At 35.6% G+C, this 26,524-nt stretch overlaps 1 protein-coding gene across 12 annotated transcripts in view; it reads left to right on the top strand.

The window, feature by feature from the left end:
- Positions 1-26,524, top strand: part of SMG7 (SMG7 nonsense mediated mRNA decay factor) — a 90,350-nt gene that overhangs the window by 38,364 nt on the left and 25,462 nt on the right. For 9 of the 12 annotated variants that reach the window (XM_049634104.1, XM_049634112.1, XM_049634109.1 and 6 more), the window contains 4 exons: positions 12,989-13,020; positions 15,820-15,937; positions 17,683-17,815; positions 25,563-25,734. In XM_049634104.1, coding sequence (XP_049490061.1) covers positions 12,989-13,020; positions 15,820-15,937; positions 17,683-17,815; positions 25,563-25,734 — 455 coding nt within the window. Of the gene's footprint in view, positions 1-12,988; positions 13,021-13,227; positions 15,938-16,449; positions 16,506-17,682; positions 17,816-25,562; positions 25,735-26,524 lie in introns of those variants that run through there. The other 3 variants (XM_049634108.1, XM_049634110.1, XM_049634106.1) reach the window with 3 other exon arrangements.

The raw sequence follows: 26,524 nt of genomic DNA, 5'->3' as shown, positions 1-26,524 counted from the left end.
GTTTACTAGTTGTATATGTTTTCATATTAATTTTTTTCATTGTGTCTAATCCATATATCTCTCATCACTTTTTCTCAACTCTTTTCTTTGCCTTTGGTAAGCCTCCCTTTCCTATTCATTTTGTAATTATCCTAAAGATTCACCATTCTCCTTAGTTTATCTCCCACTTACGTTCAGACACTGATCTCATCTCCTACTTTATCTCTGAAAGTGATGCAGTGTGTGTAGCTGTGAATTCTCTTGACATCGCCTCATCCCACACTACTCCCTTATTCTTCTGGCACATTTCTATCTAACCTTACCTTCCTCCAGTTTCATCCTGCCTCCTTTTCAAAGCCAGTCTGGCCTCCTGTCTTACTATTCACATTACCATTTCCTTCCATCTCTTCCAGAATTATCCTCTATCAGTTTTGTTCTCATTTTCTTAAGTCTTCAACCTATTCCATTCTCCTAGCTTCATTTTTTCATTTTAAACATGTTTAAGGCCCTACTATTATAAAAAAGAAACTTGTCTTTACCATGGCTCTCTTCCCTTTTTCTTCACAGCTTAGCATTTTAAGAACTGACCTAAACTACTACTTCTTATTTTTTCCTCAGCCCCCTGCAATTTGACATAGTCTTTTCTCTGACAGGGCTGTTATTGACCTTTATTTCACCAAATCCAACCCACTCTCTAGTCCTTACAGTAAATCTGCCCCTTGAAAATGAGTGTAGCTCATTCTCTCTCTGACTTCACTTAGCATAATAACCTCTAGGTCTATCCATGTTGTCTCAGATGGCAAGATCTCATCCTTTTTTTGTGGCTGTATGATACTCCATTGTGTATACATGCTACATCTTCTTTATCCGTTCATCTATTGATAGACACTTGGGTTGCTTCCTTTATCTTGGCTATTGTAAATAATGATTCAGTAAACATAAGGATACATACATCTTTTCAGTTTAGTGTTTTATTTTTTTATTTTATTAAAAAAAATTTTTTTTTTAACATTTATTTATTTTTGAGACAGGGAGAGATAGCATGAACAGGGGAGGGTCAGAGAGAGATGGAGACACAGAATCTGAAGCAGGCTCCAGGCTCTGAGCTGTCAGCACAGAGCCCGACGCGGGGCTCAAACTCACGGACCGTGAGATCATGACCTGAGCCGAAGTCGGCCGCTTAACCGACTGAGCCACCCAGGCGCCCGCCCCTTCAGTTTAGTGTTTTAATTTTCTTTGTGTAAATACCCAGTAGGCATTATTGGATTATATGGTATTTCTATTTTTAATTTTTTGAGGATCCATATGATTTCACTTACATGTGGAATCCACAAAAACAAAACAAGCACATAAATGAACGAAAAGCAGAATCAGACCTATCAATACAGAAAAAAAACTGGTTGCCAGAAAAAAAGGGGGTGGGGGGCCAGGCAAAATAAATGGGTGAAGGGGAGAAGGAGATATAGGCTTCCAGTTAGGGAAAGAGTAAGTCACAGGAATAAAAGGTATAGCATAGGGAATACGGTCAGTGGTTTTGTAATAGCATTGTATAGTGATAGATCAGTTGTGCTGAGTATAGTGTAGCAAATAGAGTTGTTGAATCACTGCGTTGTACAACCTGAAACTAATGTAACCTTGTGTGTCAACTATACTCAAATTAAAAAATGAAGATTGAGAGCTAGATTCTCCCTTCTGCCATTCTGGGCAATTACATTTTTCTTATAGGTTTAACTATCATCAGTGTGCTGGTCACTCCCGCAGTATATCCCTAGTCTTAATGGCTCCTCTGTGCTTGACACTTAATCTCTAAGTTCCTGCTTATACCCCTTACTTTCTCATATATCCAGCTGTCCAAGCTGACAATCTGGGAATGATTTGGACTGTTTTCTCAGCTTTGTCTTTCCTTCTACTGACTTTATTAACAGGTATTTCTTGAGTCTAGGTTTTTCTGTTCCATCTGTATGGTCACTTCCTCCCTTCCAGACTTGCCCTTTTAAAATCCATCTTCATGAATGTTGTGTAATCTTTTAAAAATGAAGTTCTGACAGTGGTGTGCTCCTGCTTAAAACTTGGCACTGGTGTCCTATTGTTTAAAAGACAGAGGTCTGAGCTCCTTAACGTGTCATGTAAAGTCTCACAGTCTGCTGTCTGCTTTGGTTCACCAGTCATCTCCTGTATTTTCTTACTGTGTATTTTATGTTCCATGTTCCAGTCTCCCACCTTCACTGACTTAGCTATCTTTACTGTGTAATTTTCTCTGCCTGGAAGAACTTCTTATCCTTTGATATTTCCAGAGAGGACTGGCCCTTAATCAAACTAGATACAGTTTCAAATAATAGAATTTTAGGATAAATGTTGTAATGTAGAGCATTGGAATAATGTCAGGAGGCTTGAAAATTCATGACAAACTGTAAAGTGCCACAGAGAGAAAGCAAATTAGTGTTTTTGTTCCTTACTGAGACAAGCCCCTCTAGGAGCAGCATCTTCCCTAGATACCCTTTTCTATGTGAAATTCAAAAGTAGAGCAATATGATTTACTTTTTATTAATCCTATGAGACTTGGTGATGTCTTAGAGATCTGTAGATTGTGTATTTGTGTGCTTGCATGTGTAGGCTCACACTCATCTTACAGTATCTGGCCTATTTTGTACAAATAATTATGATATATGTAATTATGTAGATGGTTATAATTGATGAATACTGTTATTATTCCAAATACTCCTTAGTACTCTATGAAGATAAGCAAATATATTAACTTGAAATAAAACCTACCATGGCTTTTGTTTAAATTGCAAAAAAAAAAATATTTTAGCCTTCCCTCCCAAAACAAAAGAAGCTGATTCACTTTTCCTTAGCAACTGAGTTTGAAGATGTTGGCTTATTTGAAGATGAGTTTTAGAAGACGTTGGCTTATTTTCCTGTGTTCTGCTCATAAGAGAAACGGGGTTGGAAGTTCAGGTCGAAGGACTCTTCCATTGTGTCTGCCCCTGATTTGGAGATATCTTATATTTTCAATCACAAATTTTAATATCGGTTCTTAAGAAAGATTATCTTATTATATATGTTACCTTGCATTGTTATTGTAAGTACTATGTATAATCAAAGTGTTTGTTAAAGAAGATGGCCATTACTTTTAGAGTTTTCTTCTCTAACAACATTATAAAAAACATTGTAAGATGTTTAAGTATTGAAAGCCCCAGTTTTGTGGGCTATTTCTATTAAATATTACTTTTTTTTTTTTTTTTTCCGTGAAATCTTGTATAGGAGGAACTATGATGTAATGGTTAGGAGTTATCCTGTGGAACCAAACTGATTGAGTTCAAATGCTGACTTAACCTTGGACGTGTTACTTAACCTCTATTTCTGTGGGCTTCTTCATCTATAAAGTGGGGGCAGTAATAGTACATAATACGGATTAAATAATTTACATAAAGCCCTTAGAACATTGTCTGACAATAATAAGTGCTATATATAGCGTTGGCTATTTCAGTACCTAGTGCATTGGAATACATTGAATGTATTTATAGATCTTGATGATCATGTAGTCTCCAGGAATATTGTTTCAGGTTGTTAGCTTTCAGTGCATTTGTTTATCATTGAATGTTTCAGATTTTATTCAGCCTTTTAATGACTTTTTCTTATTGCTTGGTAGAAGTGCTTACTTTCTCTTAGTAGAACGGACACAATGTGTTCAGTATTTTGAAAGCTTTGTATTTTGTAAGTATTTAGTGGTGTTATTTTATTATTGAAGGAATGATGATTTTTAATGTTTGAATTTTTGGTTCATTGTTTTCATTAATTCTTTCTGCTTAAAGTAAGAATAAAAAGCAACTCATGTTGCCAGAGCCTTCTACTAAGAGAAAACATTTAAACACTCTCTCACTTTATATAAGCATTGGCCATAAACTATATTAATGTTTAACATTGTTAGTCTTTAGCAAAACCAGTAGGTCAGTTGAGGTGTAGTAGCTTTCCCTAGTGAAGTAAAATAATCAAATGGCCAATTATGTTACCAGTCTTTATGAAAGCAGTTGGTATAAGATCACATCTATTGATTTGGTTTCTTATATACTATATGAAAAAAATAAAATTGTGTAAGGAGAGGATAGGGATTCCTCTTGTGAGATAATAATTCTCAGTTTAACCCTCTCTCCTGTCTAAATGGGTACTTTTGGTACACAGGAAAAAAGAAGAGTTAGTAGATAATAGTATATAAACCTAACAGGGTTTTAAACAGTTTGCAGATTAAGACCATCAAAAATATAGCATGGCCTCCACATAGTAACTTTACTGTTTGTTACATGAGACTGTATTTTTTAATGTAGTTCTCTTTGTGGCAAGATTACAACATTAATAAAAATAGATCTTTAAGGAAACTATTGATGATTCCTCATAGGGAAAAACTATTTGGCTTGGGAACTTAATAGATATTTTACTTCTTATTTTTTGATCAGGTACTCCCCAGAGCAGGAGATGCAAAGTTTACTGTAAAGGGGCCAGGTAATAAATATTTGAGACTTGGTGGGCCATGTGGTCATTGTCTCAACTACACAGCTCTGCCCTTGTAGCAGAAAGCAGCCATAGACAGTACATAAATGAATGGGCATGACTGTGTCCCAGTAAAGTTTATTTACAAAAAGAGATTCAGAGTAAAGGAAGGAATTTCACCCATAGTCTGACTGCTGTACTGGAATATAAATTTTACTTCTTGCGGTCTTTTTTATTAAAAATCTCAGGTAGAATTTTATTTTCTATTTTAACAAATCTTTTAATTTAGGCTAGGTGACTTACATGTTAGTGTTTAGTTGACAGAGTCTGTGTTAGCTTTTTATGTCACAGAATTTTTAAATTCTAACTTGAAAGAAGTAGAAATTACTGGACTTCAGAGTCAGAACTAAGTTTGTACTTAATTCTACCTAATTGCTTTGTGACTATGGGCAAATTGTTTCACATTTCAGAACTTCAGTTTCCTTGTTTATAGAAGAGGAGTAATACTCGACATCTTCAGGTTATTAGATTTTCCATTTAGCTATCTTTTCATCCATTCAATTTAGCAAGATTATTTTAGTCATTAATGTATCTCTTTCAGAACTAATAGAGAACTGTGCACAGAATGAGCACCTCTTTACTCTTGTCATACTGAGGAACCAAAACTCCTGGGATTTCAAGATGCTTTAACATTTTTGTCAGACAATTTTTATCATGTTTTTGCACTTTTGTTAGTGCTTGAATTTTTAGTTTTACAGTTTCTCTTGGACAGATTGTAGTATATAAAAATATAAAGTAAAATTTTGATCTTTGTTTATCCGTGGAAGCCTGCTACCAGAATGGCTAGATTTTACGTTAGACATTATTAGACTTAATTATCTTATTTTACAGCCTCTAAGAGAAACAGGCTGTTTGTAAATAGTTCCTGTAATATGCTCAATAAAATCTTTGAAAGAAAGTTGGTGTCCTCATTAGGCAGATGGTAGCATACTGAAATGATACTTACAAGCAGATCTTGCTTGGAATGAGAAAATAACCTTTAGACACATGATCTAAGTATAAGATATCTTGTGTATACTTGAGTGTAAACTTTTTAGCTAATGTCTGGAAGCATAGTAAAATGTATTTGTAACTTTGCAGGGACAGAATGAAAACACTGTTGAGTCTAGTAAAGATGCATATAATTAGCACTGGCTTTCTCGGTATAAGTTTCATAAATTAGTGCTCCGGTAGGATGTTGTATTTTTTGTTTGTGTGTGTGTGTGTGTGTGTTTGTTTGTTTGTTTTGGAAGAGTGTGTTCTTTTGACATGGGTAGAATAGGATATATGGCATTCTTCTTTTTTAAGTTTTTAATTCTATAGTTAACAATCTATAGATTGTTATATTAGTTTCAGGTGTACCATATAGTGATTCAATAATTCTATACGTTATTCAGTGCTCAACATGATAAGTGTTCTCTTAATCACCTATTTTACCCTTCCCCCCCACCCACCTTCCCTCTGGTAACTATCTGTTTGTTTTCTATAGTTACCAGTCTGTTTCTTGGTTTGTCTGTCTCTTTTTTCTTTGCTCATTTGTTTTTGTTTTTTAAATTCTACATATAAGTGAACTCATATGGTATTTGTCTTTCTTACTTTTCTTAGCATTATACTCTCTAGCTCCATCCATGTTTTTGCAAATGGCATGATTTCATTCTTTTTATGGCTGAATACTATTCCATTATACATTATATTATACCAATTTTCTTTCTCCATTCATCTATCAGTGGACATTTGGACTTCTTCCATAATTTGGCTATTGTAAATAATGCTGCAGTAAACAGAGGGGTGCATTGTATCCCTTTGAATTTGTGTTTTTGTATTTTGGGGGTAAATACCCAATAATGTGATTACTGGATCATAGGGTAGTTCTTTTTTTAACTTTTGGAGGAACCAACAAACTGTTTTCCACAGGGGCTGCACCAGTTTGTATTCCCACCAACAGTGCAAGAGGATTCCTTTTTCTCCACATCCTCACCACTTGTTATTTCTTGTGGGGTTTTTTTAATTTTTTTTTTTTTATGTTTATTCATTTTTGAAAGACAGAGACAGAGCACAAGCGGGTGGGGCGGAGAGTGGGGGAGGTATGCAGAATCTGAAGCAGGCTCAGGCTCTGAGCTGTCAGCACAGAGCCCGACACGGGGCTCAAACTCACGAACCATGAGATCATGACCTGAGCCAAAGTCAGATGCTCAACCGACTGAGCCACCCAGGCACCCCTCTTGTGGTTTTTTTTTAAAAGTTTATTTATTTTGAGAGAAACAGACACGAGTGAGGGAGGGGGAGAGAGAGAATCCCAAGCAAGCTCCATGCTGCCAGCACAGACCCCAACACAGGGCCCAAACTCCCGAAACTTCAAGTTCTTGACCTGAGCTGAAACCAAGAGTCGGATGCTTAACTGACTGAGCCACCCAGGTGCACCAGTTTGTGTTTTTCATTTTAGCCATTCTTTTTTTTTTTTTTTTAAGAAATTTATTTATTTATTTAATGTAATTTCTTGTCAAATTGGCTTCCATACAACACCCAGTGCTCATCCCAACAAGTGCCCTCTTAGCCATTCTGAAAGGTGTGAGGTAATAACCTCATTGTAGTTTTGGTTTGCATCAATGTTGAACATCTTTTTTTGTTTTGTTTTTGAGTTTATTTATGTTGGGAGAGACAGAGAAAGAGAGAGAGAGCATACAAGTTGGGGAGGAACAGAGAAAGGGAAAGAGAGAATCCCAAGCAGGCTGTGCACTGTCAGCACAGAGCCCAGTGCAGAACTTGAAATCATGAATCATGAGATCATGACCTGAGCCAAAATCAAGAGTCGGACGCTTAACCAACTGAGCCACCTAGATGCACCAGTGTTGACATCTTTTCATGTGTCTTTTGTCCATCTCTATGTCTTCTTTGGAGAAATGTCTGTTCATGCCTTCTGTCCATTTTTAAATTGGATGATTTGTGTTTCTGGTGTTGAGTTGTTTATGTTCTTTTTATATTTTGGATACTAACCCTTTATCAGACATGACATTTGGAAATATCTCCTCCCAATCGGTAGTTTGTCTTTTAGTTTAGGGTTTTTTTTTTTGTTTTTTTTTTTTGTATTGTTTCCTCCGCTGTGCAGAAGCTTTTTGTTTTGATGTGTCCCAATAGTTTATTTTTGCTTTTATATCCCTTTCCTTAGGAGCTATATCTAGAAAATGTTGCTATGGGCGATGTTGGAGAAATGACTACTTGTGCTGTCTTCTAGGATTTTTATGGTTTCAGGTCTCACATTTAGGTCTTTAGTCTAATTTTGACCTTATTTTGTGTATGGTGTAAGAAAGTGATCCAGCTCCATTTTTTTGGAGCTGGTGTTTCCCAACACCATTTTTTTTTTCCCCATTGTATAGTTTTTCCTCCTTTGTTGAAGATTAATTGACCATATAATTGTGGGTTTATTTCTGGGTTTTCTATTCTACTCCATTGATCTGTGTCTGTTTATGTGTCAGTGCCATACTTTTTTGATTACTGCAACTTTCTGTAGTATATCTTGAAATCTGGAATTTTACTTTTCTTTTTCAAGATTGCTTTGGCTACTTGGGGTCTTTTGTGGCTCCATATACATTTTAGGATTGTTCTAGTTCTGTGAAAAATACTGTTGGTATTTTGGTGGGGACCGCATTAAATCTGTAGATTGCTTTGGGTAGTTTAGATGTTTTAACATATTTGTTCTTCCAACCCATGAGCATGTGTCTTTCCATTTCTTTGTGTCATCTTCAATTTCTTTCATTAATGTTTTATAGTTTTCAGAGTATAGGTTTTTTACCTCTGTGGTTAAGTTTATTTATAGGTATTTTGTTGCTTTCGGTGCAGTTGTAAATGGATTGTTTTCTTAATTTCTCTTTCTGCTGCGTCATTATTAGTGTACAGAAATAAAACAGATTTCTGTATTAGTGACTTTGTATCCTGTGACTTTACTGAATTCATTTATCAGTTCTAGTAGTTTTTGGCGGAGCCTTTAAGGTTTCTATACACAGTATCATGTCATCTGTAATAGTGCAAGTTTTACTTCTTCCTTACCGATTTGGATGCCTTTTATTTCTTTTTATTGTCTGATTGCTGTGGCTAGGTCTTCCAGTACTATGTTGAATAGAAGTGGTGAGAGTGGACATCCTTGTCTTGTTCCTGACCTTAGGGGAAACGCTCTCATTTTTTTCCCCATTAAGTATGATGTTCGGCCTTTATTACGGCCTTTGTTGAGGTATGTTCCCTCAAAGCTGTTTTTTTGTTGAGGGTTTTTATCATGAATGGATATTGTACTTTGTCAGATGCATTTTCTTTATCTGTTGAGATGATCATATGGTATGTATCCTTTCTCTTATTGATGTGATGTATCAGATTGATTTGCAAATATCAAACCACCCTTGCATCCTGGGAATAAATCCTACTTGATCATGATGAATGATTTTTTTAATGTGTTGTTGTATGTATTTTTTTAATGTGTTGTTGGTTTGCTAGTATTTTGTTGAGGATTCTTGCATCATATTCATCAGAGATACTGGCCTGTAGTTCTCTCTCTCTCTCTCTCTCTCTCTCTCTCTCTTTTTTTTTTTTTTTTTATGGTGTCTATCTGGTTTTGGTATCAGGAATGAAGAGAATGAGTGGATTTTGGAAGTTTTCCTTCTTGTACTTTTTGGAATGGTTTGAGAAGAATAGGTGTTAGATCTTCTTTAAATGTTTGGTAGAATTCCCCTGTGAAGTCTTATGGTCCTGGACTTTTGTTTTTTGGGAGTTTTTTGATTACTGATTCAGTTTCTTTGCTGGTAATCTCAGTCTGTTCAAATTTTCTATTTCTTCCTGCTTCAGTTTTGGTAGGTTATATGTTTCCGGGAATTATATCTGTTTCTTCTCTGTGGTATTGGTTAATTCTCTTCTTTCACTAGTGATTTTGCTTATTTGGGTTCTTTCTTTCTTTCTTTCTTTCTTTCTTTCTTTCTTTCTTTCTTTTCTTAATGAGTCTAGCTAGAGGTGTATCAATTTTGTTGATCTTTTCAAAGAACCATCTCCTGGTTTCATTGGTCTGTTCTGTTTTTTAGTTTATATCATTTCTGTTCTACTCTTTATTATTTCTTTCCTTCTCCTGGTTTTGTTGTTCTTTTTCTACTTCCTTTAGCTTTAAGGCTAGGTTGTTTATTTTAGTTTCTACATATCATTTCTGATCTACTCTTTAGTATTTCCTTCCTTCTCATGCTTTTGGGTTTTGTTGTACTTTTTCTGGTTCCTTTCGGTTTACAGTTAGATTGCTTATTTGAGACTTTTCTTGTTTCTTGAGGTAGGCCTGTATTGCTATAAATTTCCCTCTTAGGACTGCTTTTGCTGCATCCCAAAGATTTTGGATCATTGTATTTTCATTTTCATTTGTTTCCATGAAAATTTTTAATTTCTTTGTTTTCTTGGTTGACCCATTTATTGTTTAGTAGCATGTTTTTTAATTTCCATGTATTTGTGCTCTTTCCAGATTTTTTCTTGTGGTTGATTTCTAGTTTCATAGTGTTATGATCAGAAAAGATGCATGGTATGACTTTGATCTTTTTGAATTTGTTAAGATTTGTTATGTGGCCTAATATGTGATCTACTCTGGAGAATGGTCCATGTGCCTGTGAAAAAAATGTGTATTCTGCTATATTAGGCTGGAATATTCTGAATATATCTGTTAAATCCATCTGGTCCACTGTATCATTCAAAGCCACTATTTCCTTGCTGATTTTTTGGTTGGATGATCTGTCCACTGATGTTAAGTGTTAAAGCCCCCTACTATTATTGTATTAACTGTTTTATGTATTTGAGTGCTTACATGTTGGGTGCATAAATATTTACAATTGTGTTACCTTGTTAGATTGTCTCCTTTATTATTATATAGTGTCATTCCCTGTTACAGTCTTTGTTTTAAAGTCTGTTTTGTCTGCTTTAAGTATTGCTACTCTGGCATTCTTTTGACAGCCATTTGCATGACGTTTCTCCATCCCTGTGCTTTCAATCTGCAGGTGTCTTTCGGTCTGAAATTAGTCTCTTAAAGGCAGCATATAGATGGGCCTTGCTTTTTTTTATCCACCCTGTTACCCTGTGACTTTTGATGGGAGCATTTAGTTTGTTTACATTCAAAGTAATTATTGTTATGTAAGTATTTATTGCCATTTTGTTGGTTGTTTTGCGGTGGTTTTGTAGTTGTTCTCTGATTGTTTCTTCTCTTGTTCTCTTTCGTGATTTGCTGGCTTTCTTTAGTGATATACTCAGATTCCTTTCTCTTTGTTACTTGCATATCTATTACTGGTTTTTGATTTGTGGTTGACATTAGGTTTGTATATAACATTGTTTGCAGGATATTTGGTATTTTTTATTACATTTTATAATCTTAGGTTTTAATGGTATAAGCCAACAAGCCTTGTGAACGTAGTTTGTTTTTTTAGTTGCAAAAGTTTAACACCCAAAGTAAACAGTGGAGCTAGGTAATATGAATAACGGGATTTGATGTGATGTTACAGTTGAGGATGAAGTTTAGCTATTTATTTTTATTATTCATTTATACTGATAGTTCCTATATGGCTTGTGGTTACCTGTATAACACCCAGTTATGATTCTGTCTGAAAACTTAATTTAGAAAAATATTTTTTAAAAGCTAAGAAAATGAAAAGGTTCACATTATGTTTTGATGAAACTAAAACTCACAACTGGTATTAAATACCTAATATTTACAGTAAAAATTTTAGAACCTCTGTGTATTCTCTAGCTTTTATGTTCAAGTTTGTTTTTAGAAATGGAAATCTCATTAGTTTATATACATAACTTTTTAGAATATATGAACATGATTTATCCTTTTTCCTTTCTTCACTTAAAAGATCTTTATTGAATGCCTACTGATTGCTAGGTGCTGTGCTAATAGGCATAGGGGTTGTGACAGTGAGCATTCTTAAAATCTGTGATATCTACTATGTAGAAAAAAATAAGTGCTTTGAGAGTATAAGATAGGAATATCCTTCATCTAAGTAAGATTTCTTGAGAAAGTTATGTTTCTGAGACAAAGTATGAGTAATAATTAACCAGACAAAAGGGGAAGAGGTATTCCTAGCAAAGGGACTCTTCTTTACAAAGGTGCCGTGTATGAAGGGAGCAGAGCACATTGGAGAAACCAGAAATCTGGTAACTAGAGCACAGAGATCAAGGAAAAGAGGGAATAATGGTAGAAGCAGTGTGCAGCCTCTAATTTTTGGAGTACAGAGAACTTTGTGGGACACTTTAGTAAAGATTTTAGTTTTTACTCTAAGAGCAGTGGGGAAATCATTAAAGCTTTTGAATGGGACTGTTGGTATGGTCAGAATTTGCATTTTGACAAGATCCACCAGACAGCAGTGGGAGAACAGAATGAAATAGGGCAAGAGTGAAATGGAGAAAACAGTTTGGTGGCTTTGCATTAGTCCCAGCAAGGGATGGTTCATAACTTGAATGTGAGTGGATGAAGAGGAAGTAAAGAGAAATCCACACATTCAAGATACATTTAGTTGGTAGAATTCTCTGGAGTTGATAGATTACCAGGGATTTGGGAGAAAGTTGTCACAGGTGACTTTGAGGTATCTGCCTTTCACAATTGGAAAGCAGTGGTACATTTGGTAGGGCAAAAAACACTAGAAAGAGAACCAGGAATGGGGGTGGGAATGGGTCATGAGTTCAGTTTTGGACCTCTTGATTACAGGCAACTCTTGAAAAATTTGAGAGAGGAAAGAAGCCACAGCCAGAGGAGGAGAATGCAGGACAGAAGATTTTAGAACTATGACAGACTTGGGCGTGTTTAAAATACTGAAGAAAAGGAAGGATCCAATATAGAGAGAAGTTTCAAAATTATTGAAGGAGGAAGGGGGTAATTAAGGGAGCAGAAGTTCTTATTAAAGTCTAGAAAGAGCCTACTCAAGTGGAATTACTGGTCTTAAATAAGAGATGCAGCGCCTCTTGTGTTTTAACAGGGGAGAGAAAGAAGAGGGTTGTGTGAAAGTAATGTTTAGTAACTGGGCATTGTTTTTCCTGAGATGGGGCTGCTGGCCTTTACTGAAAGGGGGTCGGCCTCAGGAAGGAGGCAAAATCCATGTCTGAGGAAAGTGGGAATTTTGAGATAGTTACAGTGGTTAGTGAATTGAGAAACATAGGATTTCCTGGCTGCATTGAGGGAACATTTTTTGTTTAATGAGTATCATTTAATATTATCTTAAATACATTTGGAAAACCACAAGAATGTGAGCTCATAGAATTCATGGTGACCCTGTATACTTTTAAGTTATGGCATCAGTTTGCCAAAACCTAGTGCTACCCCGGATATTAAAGCAGGGACACTATTTGCAATGTCACAAATAGAGGTGCTATACATCTTGATGTAGTATATGATTTCACCTAACTTTTAGGTTTTAGTGTTACTTATGTTGAGTAGGCCTAGTTTGTTTCTAACTGATGTTCTTTTTCCCCTTTTTTTTAGGCAGGCAGAAGTCCTGAAGGCTGACATGACAGGTACTGGCTGGCTCATTTGGTTTTCACAGCTTATTTTATATACCATTAACGGAATTAAAGGAAGGGTCTCATCTTTCCTATATTACTTGTTGCACTGTCCTAGTTGCCAAAAGGGATGATGACTTAAAATTTGCTTTAAATAATTACTGTTTTTGAACTTTGAATTCTTTTTTTTTTTTTATGTTTATGTATTTATTTTGAGAGAAGGAGAGAACACGCACGTGTGAGCCAGCAGGAAAGGGGCAGTGAGAGAAGAAGAGAGAGAATCTTAAGCAGGCTCTGTGCTGACAGCTCCCCCAGTGTGGGGCTTGAACCCATGAACCATGAGATCATGACCTGAGCTGAAATCAAGACACTTGACCAACTGAGCCATCCAGGCGCCCCCGAACTTTGAATTCTTACTTAGATGGTTAAGAATTTTATATAATCTGTGCTACATTGTATTGAATATTACCTAATTTAATGCATATAACCATTTAATTTTTATGAACTATTTGTCATCAATTTAAGACATAGAAGAAAGAATTCATATACCATATAAATAAAAATACCTTATGGTATTAAGTTCATGTCTTCCTGTTGATAATTCTCCAAACTTGAATAGTAAGTAAACCTTGAGAAAAAATATTTGTAGGAAAACTGTACTAAAAGTCCTTGAAATTGAGTGAACTGCCTTGCCACCTTTCTTTTCTCCCTTTTTTTGTTTTGAATAGCCAGGGTATTTTTTTTTTTTTAATTTTTTTTTTAACGTTTATTTATTTTTGAGACAGAGAGAGACAGAGCATGAACGGGGGAGGGTCATAGAGAGAGGGAGACACAGAATCGGAAACAGGCTCCAGGCTCTGAGCCATCAGCCCAGAGCCTGACGCGGGGCTCGAATTCACGGACTGCGAGATCGTGACCTGAGCCGAAGTCGGACGCTTAACCGACTGAGCCACCCAGGCACCCCTAGCCAGGGTATTTTTAAAAGAAGAACTGAAAGTCCCTAGAAGGAGCAGATGATTTTAACTCCAAAATTAGGAAATATATGGCACTATGTAGTGATCAGTATGCTCTCTATAGCAGCATATGCTGTTCTAAAGTATAAAAAGAGATAATGTGATAATGAATCTCATTCTAATTTTTGAGGACTTTAGTTCTGCAGTGAAATCCACAAAGAGTTAAACTGCTAACAACCAGCATTCTGGCCAGAATTTACAATCAAGAGGAAATTAAGACTCTTTAGATGTCTTTTTCTCAACATTGCAGGCCAGTGTTAATGTTGATGCTAATGTTTTAAGAATGTGGTAATATCATTGTCATCTTAAGAAGATAAAAAGAAAAATTCTAAAAACACTTTTTACGGGTATACTTAGTATAGCACCTCAGTTCTTGCCCATTATTAACATAACTGTCGTCATCTTCCTTACTACGGATATTGGTGTCAGCTCTGAGGCACTATATTATGCTTTTGTCATGGTAGACATAATCTCCATTATGTGACCAAAATTGTGCATGGAGTGATGTTAGGCTGACTATACCTTTTACTTTTTCTTAAGTATTGAATACCCTCAGGAAGTAGGCTTAGGGTTTGGCTTTTATAGGGGACATTTGGCTGCCTAGAAACATTAAGATATGAAGTAATTTAAATGGTAGTCTGTCTGATAAAACAGAGTTAGTGATCCCTTATAATCCTTTCCTTGCCATCGATGAATTGAAACAAGACTGAATAAATCTATAAATCTATTTAGCCCTAAAACCTAATAAGGGACCAAGAAGCTGATACTGCATCTTGTTTTGTTTTGTTTTGTTTTGTTTTGTTTTGTTTTGTTTTTAGTCACAAACTCTTGTGAGGATTAACTCAGGAGATTTTATTTGCAGACCTAGAGAAGAGTGAAGATTATGCCATTGTGTCCCAGTAAAATATCAAATGTAATCAGAAGCCTAATTGAAAAGTCTTTTATTAAGTTCTTCTATTGGGGCAGATCACTGTCAGTTATTGCACTCATAAGCCTAGTAATCGGAAAGGCTAATGTGTCTTTCAGGACTCTGGCAGACAGTACGGCCCCAACTGAGTATTACATTTTGTCATAGCCTGACTTCCTGATTTCATCTTTCACCCAATCTCTCATTTGGCCTCTTGAGCAGCTTAATCATCATGTGCCGCAAATTCTTATTTATGTTAAATGGCAAGTATGGATTGCTCACAAAAGTTTCTTGGCAAGCAATTTATCAATCATTAAAATAACCCTTACTGTTATGGCTTTATCGGGTTGACATTATATAGAGTAGGAATAACAGCAGAATGCGCAAACAGCTGCTGGATTGTGAACAGACGTGAAGATTCTGTAAGGACAGTTGAAAATGATTCGGAATAAAAAGAAAAAAGCTGCTCTGGACAGAGATACACTTATGAGAGTAAACAGACCATCTTGGCAGTTCATCATTTCAAATGGGGGGACTTTTGTGGCATATGGCTTCCTGTGATATGAATACATAGAAATCCAAACTAAAGCAAAGGGTGCACCATTCGGGTTTTTTTTTTTTTGTTTTTTAGCCTTTTTCATGGTGTTATTTCAAAGCTAAAAGACAAATACACAAGCATTTTGAACCAGATTTAGTCATTAGCCTGAAGGTGAAAGTCGTTTTAAAATGTAGTAGTATAAAACTTCTGCAGCAGTCTATGGTATGAAGCAGGTTTTTGCTTTGGGGAGTGGAGAGGGAAGGAGTCATTGGTGTAGTATAATGGTTTTAACTCTGTTTTTCTATATATCTGCTGTTTTTTTGTTTGTTTGTTTGTTTGTTTGTTTTGTTACTCAGATTCTAAGCTGGGTCCAGCTGAGGTCTGGACATCCAGGCAGGCTCTGCAGGACCTGTACCAGAAAATGCTAGTTACTGATTTGGAGTACGCTTTAGACAAGAAAGTAGAACAGGATCTGTAAGTACTATCATTTGGGATGTCCCTGTAAGATCAAGAGTCTCACCAAGACTTTAGAATAAAAAACAATTTGGTTGTTTCTTCTTAACCTGTCTCAGAGTAAGGTCTTTCAATGAAAACAAAAAATTCTAGTACTTGTGATTTTTTTGAGCAGAATATTTGACCATTGTTACTACTTCAGATAGTCTTAGGCAGCAAGAGGAGAATGCTTGAAGTTGAGTCTTATTCAGGTCTTTGGGGTATATCATAAAAACAAATTTATGTATATTTCAAGTACTAAGAGACAGTGTTTGGATTCTCTGTACGTGTTCAGTCCTGCATTTAAACCACGACTAAAAAAGAAATTCAACAGTAAACTTTAGATAAATCTTCATTGGTGAATGTGATTCTATAAATTTCTCCCAAAGGAAAATGTGTTTGCATTGTAAGGGAACTTCTTCCTTTTATAAAATAAGTAGGTATTTCCTCCCCCCCCCCCCCAATAAAACTAAAGAAAGATTTTGTATAGTTAGGCTATTCCACTTGTTCTTTCTATGAGAGGTGAAATGACAGATGACCAGATTCCCAAGTGAGTAAATAAATGCCTTTTGTGGAGGGCCTTGCCTTATAAATTGGATCAAGGATATTAGCCTGATGAAATATTAAGAATCAGTTAAGAATATTCTATTTAGTAATGCCTAGTACCCTAAGTTGTGGTGAAGATTAGTTTTTCCTATATTGTTCACCTTTTTTAGATACTTTATATTTTTAGGAGTTCTAGTAATAAAAAAGCTTAATCACAGCCACTCAGAATCCGTATCTATGATATTAGAGGCAAGGATAAAATGTCATCAAAAATACTGAGGGAGCGATTGTCCTCATGAAGCATTAAAAACGCAAGTGCTCTAGTGTCTCAAAAGTTGACATTGATAAAGAATTAGGTACTTTCCAGGTAGGTTGTAGACCTTTCATCTGTGTTTGCTTCCTTTAATCAAGCCAGTAATAATCTCCCTCCATCCTAGTTCTGTTTTCCCCACCCCCCACTGTGGTTTCCAAGTTAAGGAATGACTGTATTTCACCCTAACTGAATCTAAAATGATTCTTTACACAGCTTGATTCAAGAAAAACATTTTATAATAGAATTTTGATATGCCATATTTCAGCACTGTGTTTTTTCCTATTTTAAATAGCCAACATTGAAATATCAAAAAATGAACTTATATTTCAAGCTGTGAAGAAAACATTAACCCCAAGAGAAATAAAGAAAGCATTAAAAAGAATTAGAACAGAGTGCTGTGGGAAATAGATTTTATGGAAATAAGAGATATGGCTTAATATTGAAAAAGAAATTTTCCCCTTATACCTGTCACTTAATAAGGATATACTCAGTCATTTCTTGGCACAGTGTATATGGCAATTTGTTGATAGCTTACTTTTACTTTGGTCTTGCGACTGTAGTTCTTGTTTTGTACTGGGATTCCTAAATAGGCTTTAACTATAGTAGTTCTAAAAGATTAATAACTGAAGCCACAGTCTGATTATTCGAACATTTGGTAAGTGTTTACTAAGGTCAGTTGGATTCTATTGCATGTCTGGTCTTGCTCAAAGAGGAGCATAAAGTTATTTAAATAAGTGAGTAACTTTAATGCAGGTTTACTGTCTAGTGTGTTATAATTATAACAGACAGTTCTTTCTTGTTCTCAGGGGGACCAGTGTCTGCCCAGTGAGTCACTGCCATACCAAATAGAATTACATTTTGTTTTCAGCTGGAATCATGCCTTTAAGAATCAGATCACAACACTACAAGGCCAGGCAAAGAATCGAGCAAACCCGAATCGGAGTGAAGTTCAGGCAAACCTATCTCTGTTCCTAGAGGCAGCTAGTGGCTTCTATACTCAGGTGAGTTCTGCATTGTATACCCGTTCTCCTAGAATTAGTCATGAATGTTCTTTATACACCTCTTGTTTAATAAGTACTTTTTGTTATGATTATGGGGGCATCCAGGAGTTGATCACCTATAATCCCTCAAGTGAATAAAAATATCCCAGATTGTTGACCATAAGACCTTTAAAACAAAAGAGATTCAATCAAAAAAGGTTTATGGGGCTCCTGGGTGGCTCAGTCGGTTAAGTGTCCTACTTTGGCTCAGGTCATGATCTTGCGGTTTGTGAGCTCGAGCGCCGCGTCAGGCTCTGTGCTGACAGCTCGGAGCCTGGAGCCTGCTTCTGATTCTTTGTCTCCCTATCTCTCTGCTCCTCGTCTGTTCATGCTCTGTTTCTCTTTCTCTCAAAAATAAGTGAACATTAAAAAAAAATTTTTTTTTAAAGTTTATGTTTTGGCTTAAAGTTTGGAGATCTAATTGTGTGAGTAGAAAAAGGGTCATGAGAGCCATATCTTAGTGAAACAGCAAAAGTAGTCTGTTATAAGTGGTATTAGAGCAAATGTGAATTTATGGGTATGGGTATAGTTCATTGTGAAAGTAACAGCTGTGTTGTGCCAGGTAAGAAATAGTCAAAATTTGTGATATCAAGTGAATTTTCATAGTATTATGTGTTTAGTAGAATTTATCTGAAGCTTTAAATGCTGTTAAGCTACCTAAGAAATGAAGTAAATTTTCCTCCATTTTAATAATAAAATGATTACTTTATTATTTTAATGATTTATCATCCTCAGAGACTTATCCTGTGCTTGGTTACATGCTGATAAAACTTCTAAACCGGGCGGGTTAAACAATACATAAATCTTCTTTCCGAACAATGAATTTTCTTTAAACAGAATATTTTAGAAAACTTCATCTCATCCATTTGTAGTAGCATTCATAATTAATAAAATGTGTATAAACTCTCAGAATGGCGAGACACAGTTTTGAAGATCTTAGACTAAAAGAAATCTTTGGCCATTCTCTCTTTGCTTGCTGCTTGACCGTTGCTACCTGTATTTTGGCTCCATTTTGGTTTTACCATGTCTCGGAATGAAGGAAAAGGAAAGGCTGTGTTGGAAGTTGTCACATAGTTAGCCATCATCTTACAGAGATTATTTGTTTTACTTAGACTAAAACATTCTTCACAGTTGATCATTGAAAGAACTAAAGTATGGTTCTTCTTTTCAAAATTAATTTTTAAATGGATGCCAACTTCTAGCAGTAGAAGTTGGTACTTCTGGAGAGAGGGATTGCAGTGTGCCACTAACTAGTCCTTAAAGCAGATGTTAAAGATTAATTCATTCCACAAGTTGGCTTTTAAAAGCTTACTGTTCTAAGGCACACTACAGATACTGAGGATATGAAGGGAAAAGAGATAGTCTTTTCCTTTTTTTAAGGGAATATCTAGTCTAAATGAAGAGATGGATACATTAATAGATATTCCTTTTTGCTTTCTAATTATAAAAATAATGCATACTAATTTTAAGAAATTTGGAAATTATACAGAAAAAGATTTAATTCTGTTCAGGATAAATTACTACTTTAATATATATTCTTCTGATGCTTTAATAATTTTGTACATAGTTGTACATATCCAGTATCATATCTACTTTATAAACATGTAAGTTTTCCCTTGTATTGTCATACAGTTTGATAAGCATTTTCTCTAATATTGGATTATTTGATGATGACAATTCTTCACTGGATGATGAATAAAATCATCGGATAATCAAGTTATAAAACTATTAACATACATTGTTATTTCCCAGGAGATTATCATTTATGTTTTTATATTTCCATCAGCAGTGTATGTAAGTGTCCATCTTTTTTTTTTTTTTTTTAATTTTTATTTATTTTTGAGAGAGAGAGACAGAGCGCAAGTGGGGGAGGGGCAGAGAGAAAGGGAGAGACAGAATCTGAAGCAGGCTCCAGGCTCCACGCTGTCCGCGCAAAGCCCAACACAGGGCTTGAACTCACAAGCTGCAAGATCATGACCTGAGCTGAAGTCGGACACTTAACTGGCTGAGCCACACAGGCGCCCCTGCAAAAGTATCTATCTTGATGCATGCTTGCCAGTGTTAAGTGTTTTCAGTAAAAGTGAATGCATGATTAAATGAGTAACTTACACTTACTAGATGGAAAATAATTTTTCTTTTAAAATTTAATGTTTGGGTTATTAGTATTGAACTGCATTCCTATTTTATTAGGTATTTGTATTTTGTATAAGTCATTGTTTACTTTTCCTACTCATCATTTGGATCCTATTGTTTTCATGGTGATTTGTCTGATTTATACTGAAAGATACTAATTTTTTCCATTATTTTTGGCAGATATCTTTTTCTCAAGTTTCTTCTTTTGTTCTTTCATTTAATTCAGAGTTTCCTAATGTTACCAGGTTCTTTTTTTTTTTTTTTTGAATATGGCTTTTTTTGTTTGTTTTGTTTTGTTTTGTTTTTTGTCCATAGGTCAGGGAGGGAGTGTGAGCAGGGGAGGGGCTGAGAGGGTGGGGGAGAGAAAATCCCAGGCAGGCTCGACGCAGGGCTTGAACTCAAAATTGTGAGATCATGACCTTGGCCAAAATCAAGAGTCAGACACTTAACCATCTAAGCCACCCAGATCAGTGGATATTTAGTAAGGACAATAATATTTATATTTAAAGGAACAAATAGATATTATAATTCAAATCTCAATATTTGAAAATTAGCACCAATATCTTATAATAATGATTAAATTATGACATATCTGTAAAATGCAAATTTATGAAACTATTATAAGTTGATGTTTATGAAGATCTTTTAAGATGATGAAAAGATCGTGTTATTGAATTACAGTTTGACTGGATATGTTAATCGAGGAATCTCAGCTCAGAGTATTAACAAAAGTGTTATCCCCTACCCCGCCATCACTACTTTCAACTATGCTTTGTTGAATTCCAGATTTCTACCATAACTTCTTAGAAAGATTTCATAACATTCTGGTTGCTTTTAGATTTTTGAAATATAATCTAGTTTTAAAACCCTAGTCTGATTCAAATCTGTATTCCTTTCTCTCCCTATGTAGTAGAAAGTGGAATTTTGAATGAACACAGCTGAAGTAGGGGGAGCAGTAGGGACCCCGAGCAGCTGGGCATGGTGGAAGAGAGGGAAGGAGTCCATATGCTACAATACATTTTTATTATAGTTATTATACAGATTGGTTAATCACCTAGAAACATGATTTTTAACCTTTTTTATGATGCATATATGTAACACATTTCCAAAGTTTTAATTGCACCGTGATAAATCTGCAAGGAAGGAAAACAAGAATCATTTTTATTGAGGGAGTATGGTAATTGTAAACAAAATTTTATAGGCAGGTAAATAAAATCATTCAAATTATTTTATAATGAAAAATATATGGCTAATCTAATTTTGAAAAACATTTTTTCAGTTTTTATAATAAGCATTGATTTTCTCCACCAGCATTCCTTAGGCAGTGGTTGAACAATTAAAACAATTGTAGAATGAGCGTTAATAAACTTTTTCATATATTAACATTAATAGGATATTTTACTTGCATTTTTATGTTGTCTTCGTTTGATAATTGAAACAGTTAATGGTGTTGCTAACAATAATGTTTTATACATCTTTCTTGATTACACATAGTACTGATTAAGCTATGAGACTGAGGGTGTAGACCAAATCCACGTCATCGTACAATCTTCTAGGCCAAGATGAGTTTTGAATTTTAATCTTTAAGTGTAGTTGCGAGCCGTTGGAGAGGAGGCAGGGACGTAACATGATAAAGTTCGCATTTTTAAAAGATTATCCTGGCAGGGGGCTCCTGGGTGACTCAGTTGGTTGAGTGTCTGAGTCTAGCTTAGGTCATGATCTTGCGGCTAGTGAGTTCGAGCCCTGTTCGGGCTCTGTGCTGACAGCTCAGAGCCTGGAGCCTGCTTCAGATTCTGTGTCTCCCTCTCTGTCTACCCCTTCCCCGCTCAGGCTCGCTCTCTCTCGCTCTTGCTCTCTCTCTTTCTGTCAAAAATAAATAAACATTTAAAAAAGTAATAAAAAAAAAAAAAAAGATCATCCTGGCTGTTGTATGGAGAATGTTGTATGGGGGTTAGGAATGGAAGCTAATTAGGATGCTACTGTGGTAATAGAAAAAAAGTGATGGATTTTTGAAGATTAACCAATAGACTTGATCATGGATTGGACTGGATATGTGGAATCAAGATAGGGGAGGAGTCAAAGATGACTTCAGTTATCAGATTGAGCAGCTAGTTGACTAGTTGTACCATTTACCGAGATGGAGAATACTGAAGAGAAAACATCTCTGTCCGTGTTAAATTAGATAGCCTAATTGACATCTGAGTGCAAATGTCAAATAGGTAATTGGATAAATAAGCTTGGAGCCCAGTAAAAATGTCAGGGCCAGAGTAAATTTTATGATTACAATGAAGAACCCTGCCTTAGTCAGACATTAGTGTTTGGTATTTAAAACCATAGAGCTAGGTGAGAACAGGTCAGCACAAGAGGAGCCACCATTGCAGTAGTAGAAAATCAGAGCGGTGACTTGGAAGCCAGGAGAAAACATTTCAGTAAGAAGAAGGAGTGGTCATCCCTGTTGAGTGGTGCTAAGAAGTCAAATAAGATGATTGAAAAGTGACCGATTAGATTTGACAGCATAGAAGTCACTGGTGACATTAACAAATACTGTATTTCTTCATTTCTAAAATATTTTGGGGGCCCCTGGGGTGGCTCAGTCAGTTATCTTCCAACTCTTGATTTCAGCTCAGGTCATGATCTCACCATTCATGAAATCAAGCCCCATGTCTCTGTGCTGTCAGCTTGGGATTTTTTTTCTCTGTCTGCCCCTCCTGTGCATGTGCGTACTCTGTCTCAAAATAAATAAATAAACTTTAAAAAATAATTTAAAAATGTTTTTCATATTTTAACGTCTCTTGATTAGAAGTTCACAAGAGATGATAAGGCACTATTTAATTGGCAGTATTTTTTTCTCTCAATGTTATAATAAATAATAGTTCATCATACAATTTATGGTATCTTGGATTTAATGAAATGTGACTTCGGTAAAGTGGGAATAGAAATCTGATTGGAGTGGATTGAGAAGAGATTAATACATGATTATCCTCATTTATATTTCTGTGAAGATGTTTTTACTTCTTAGCTGTCATTTTGTGAGCCATTTAAAGCATGGTACCAAATTCAAGCCAGAACCGAATTCCCAAAGTAAAGATGTAACAACATTCTACTGTAGGTTTTTTTAAAACATCGAAGAACTGAACAAGTAGTTGTTACTCTAAGAAACTGGGAGCCAAAAAAAAGTATTATTAAGTTTCTGTAGTTTTTTTGAGGGGTGATGTTCTATACCTTCATAGTTAGTTCTCCATTTTTAGCATAGAAGAGCCAAGGAGCAGTGGAATAACGTAATACTGAGTTTTCACAGAATAATTGCCAAATATAGTTTTGTTCAACTTATGAAACATCTGTTTTTCTTCTTTAGTGCCACCTTGTTTCTGCATCTAAATCAACCAGAGCTCTCTTACCCAGAATCTTTGAATCAGCAGGAACTTTTCTGATATCTTCACCTACAACTCCTGGGTTCAGGCAAAATTTTATTACAAGACATTCTATATGATGCTCCAGCCACATTTGATTTACTTTTTTGTGCAAACATTCTTTTTTCTTCTTGATAGATGTTTAGCCTTGCCTTGTGTTCCAGTCTGTTCTTTCAGTACCTACCAAACTCCGTTCTCTACCATCCACCATGTTTCTTCTTGCTGTCTTCTACATTCATCTGTTTTTGGTGTCTCCCTCTCCCCCCATTTTTTGTTCCTTTCCTGTATTTCTTGCCTTTTCTATTTGCTGACTCTAGCCATTCTGAGCATTTACTTGCTTACCTAATTTTATCTCAGCAAATTCTTGCCCATTACAAATGTACAGGTATAAGTAAAGCTGAAATAGATAATTCCTGTGCTTAGTAGTAAAGGGTACACAAGGGTACACAGAATTTGTATTCAGTTATGGAAGTGGTTTTTATCTTAGAAAAAAGTAGGACATTTTAAATCATGAGTTGGGTCCTCAGGGTGTCTTATTTTATATTGTGAATTCTGCATGTTAAAAAGTGTGGTGATAGAATCAATGTATTTCTAATTTTGTAACGTTAGTCAAATCACTTGATATTTCTGTTGCTTTCATATCCTCATCTGAAAAAATAGAGCTTCATCACTATATATACTATATTGCTGCTAGTTTATCTCCAGGATAAGTGAGACAAATGTATCGAGTAAGCTAGGGAATGCAGTTTGCTACAGATATAGATTATTCTCTTGGCTTATGCTAGCTATCATGTTTTCCTTGCTCCCTTCCCCTTCCCCTCCCCACCCTCATGTTATTTATCTGTCTTGCTCATTTGACTGTGAGCTCTTTAAGAACATAGATTTTCTTATTCATCTCTGTTATCCCTGTTGCTTACCATGGTGTCTGATATAGTAACCAAATATTTGAATGAATATATTTAAGTAAATATTTGAATGGATGGAATAGAACGGAAAGAGCTGTGTGGGGCCAATAATGAAACCCTTGGAGAACAAGGTGGGGGGAGAAATGCTTTTGAATAAAGGAGGCTGAAAAGGAATGATTGGTAAGACAACAACAACAACAAAAAAGCAAAGCTCAGTGATCAGCCTTAAGGTTAGCTGTTTTAAATGCAGCAAAGAGGTCCAATAGGATGATGACTGAAAAGTGTCCATTGTATTTGCTTATTAGATAACTGGGTCTCATATGGACAACAGTTTCAGTAGAGTGGTGGTGGATGATAGGATGGGAAGAGGGGTTTGTGTGGAAGGCAGATCATAATGGATTAAGAAGTGAATAGGAATTGAGAAAGCAAATAGGACACGTGTGGATTCCTTTGAAGCAGTTTGGTTAAGAAGAGGAAGAGACATTAAAAGGTTACTGGAGGAGGAATCTAGGATCAAGGAGGGGAGTGTTTTGGTTTTGGATTATTATATTTTCTGTGGGCGACACTTGATATTTGCAGGCCATAGCAAAGAAGCATGAGAAGTTGACAGTAGATATAAGAGTGAGGGGATGGTAGGCAGGAGGCAGACAAGAATGAAATAAGCATGCTCAGACAGAGGAGTTAGTTCTGACGAGGAGGAGGTAGGTACCTCTAATAGTAAGACTAGAGGAGATAAAGGAGGAAGAAGTGGGTAGTCTCCATAAATGTCAAAAGTCCCTTGCAGGTCTGTATCAGATCCATTGTGTATGCAAAGATAAGAACTGACATAGGACTTAAAATAAATCTCAGGGAACTCCTAAAATCGAACAAATATGTTGGCTTGCATTTAAGTCCTATTTGTAACCACTCAGTCTTTAATGGTTTTTGTGTCTTTCTAAGAGAAATAGTAGATAGATAATTTCTTGGAGTTGCTTGCTGAATGGGACTGAATACCCTATTCAGGTAAAAAAGTCTTTTTAAATAATGTTTCTGTTCCTTTTAGATGCACATCTTAGATTGCTCTAATACTTAAGAATTTAAAAGATATGATTTATAATAAATGTTACTTGTTATCCTATCCTGTTTTCTTAGTCTTTGCTCCGGTCTCAGTAGTATATGATATTAGGTATACATATTAAAGTATACAAACTTTACTGTTAGAGCACTGCTGACTTACCAGTTCTGACTTATCACTAAATCTTGCTCATGTTTTCCTTTTAGTTATTACAAGAACTGTGTACAGTGTTTAATGTAGATTTACCATGCCGTGTGAAGTCTTCCCAATTGGGAATTATCAGCAATAAACAGACGCATACCAGCGCCATAGTGAAGCCACAGTCTAGCTCCTGTTCCTATATCTGCCAGCACTGCCTCGTCCACCTTGGAGACATTGGTGAGTCTTTGGTGTGAAGGAATTGCTAATATATTCATCCTTTTCTTTGGAGTAGTCATAGAAAGAAGCTCTTTTCCCTCAAACTGAGTATGTACACACAATTTCGTTTGCCATAAGAGGAAATTATAAATTGTATATTAAAGAATTTACATTTTCTCAGTATTTTGGGATTGGCAAAGGATTTTCAAGGTAGTAACTTTCATATGAAGATGTAAATTTTATTTGGACTTCATGCAGATGTAGGCAAATGAATAGCAAAAATGTAATCAAAGCTAAAGTTTTCAAAGTGGTGCCATAATGTCTTTTAAATTAAAAGTCTGTACTCTTGGAATTGCAGGGTTTATAAGTTACTCCTTCTGAAGGTAGATTGTCTTCTTTCCTTCCTATCGTCAGTATATTAAAACCTCATTTTTAATTGTTTCCTTTTTGCAGTTAAATTTGTTTTTCTATTTAATGTAGTTTGTCTGAGAGTGTTATGTAACTTATTCTTGTTCGTCCCTTTAAGGTGACCTAAAAGGGTTGTAAAATAAATTAACTATAGGATTATGTTTCAACTGTCCTCAAATAACAAGGAATGGAGAACATTCCTTTGAGTTCGAAGATTTTAGATATCTAGATGTCATATAAATCATTGACTCCATGTGGGGTCATGTCAAAGTAAGCACCAAGTTCTGCATGGAGACTCAGTGAATAGTGCATTTAGGTTGTTTTTGCTTTCAGTGTATCCTATGCACACACATACTTAATATCGCAGTAGGTATGAGACATTTTTCAAAGTCACTTTATAAGA

Source organism: Panthera uncia, chromosome F1 (genome assembly GCF_023721935.1).
Source record: "Panthera uncia isolate 11264 chromosome F1, Puncia_PCG_1.0, whole genome shotgun sequence".
Lineage (NCBI taxonomy): Eukaryota > Metazoa > Chordata > Mammalia > Carnivora > Felidae > Panthera > Panthera uncia.
The sequence above is the reverse complement of the archived record's forward strand: the minus strand, read 5'-3'. Positions and strand labels throughout refer to the sequence as shown.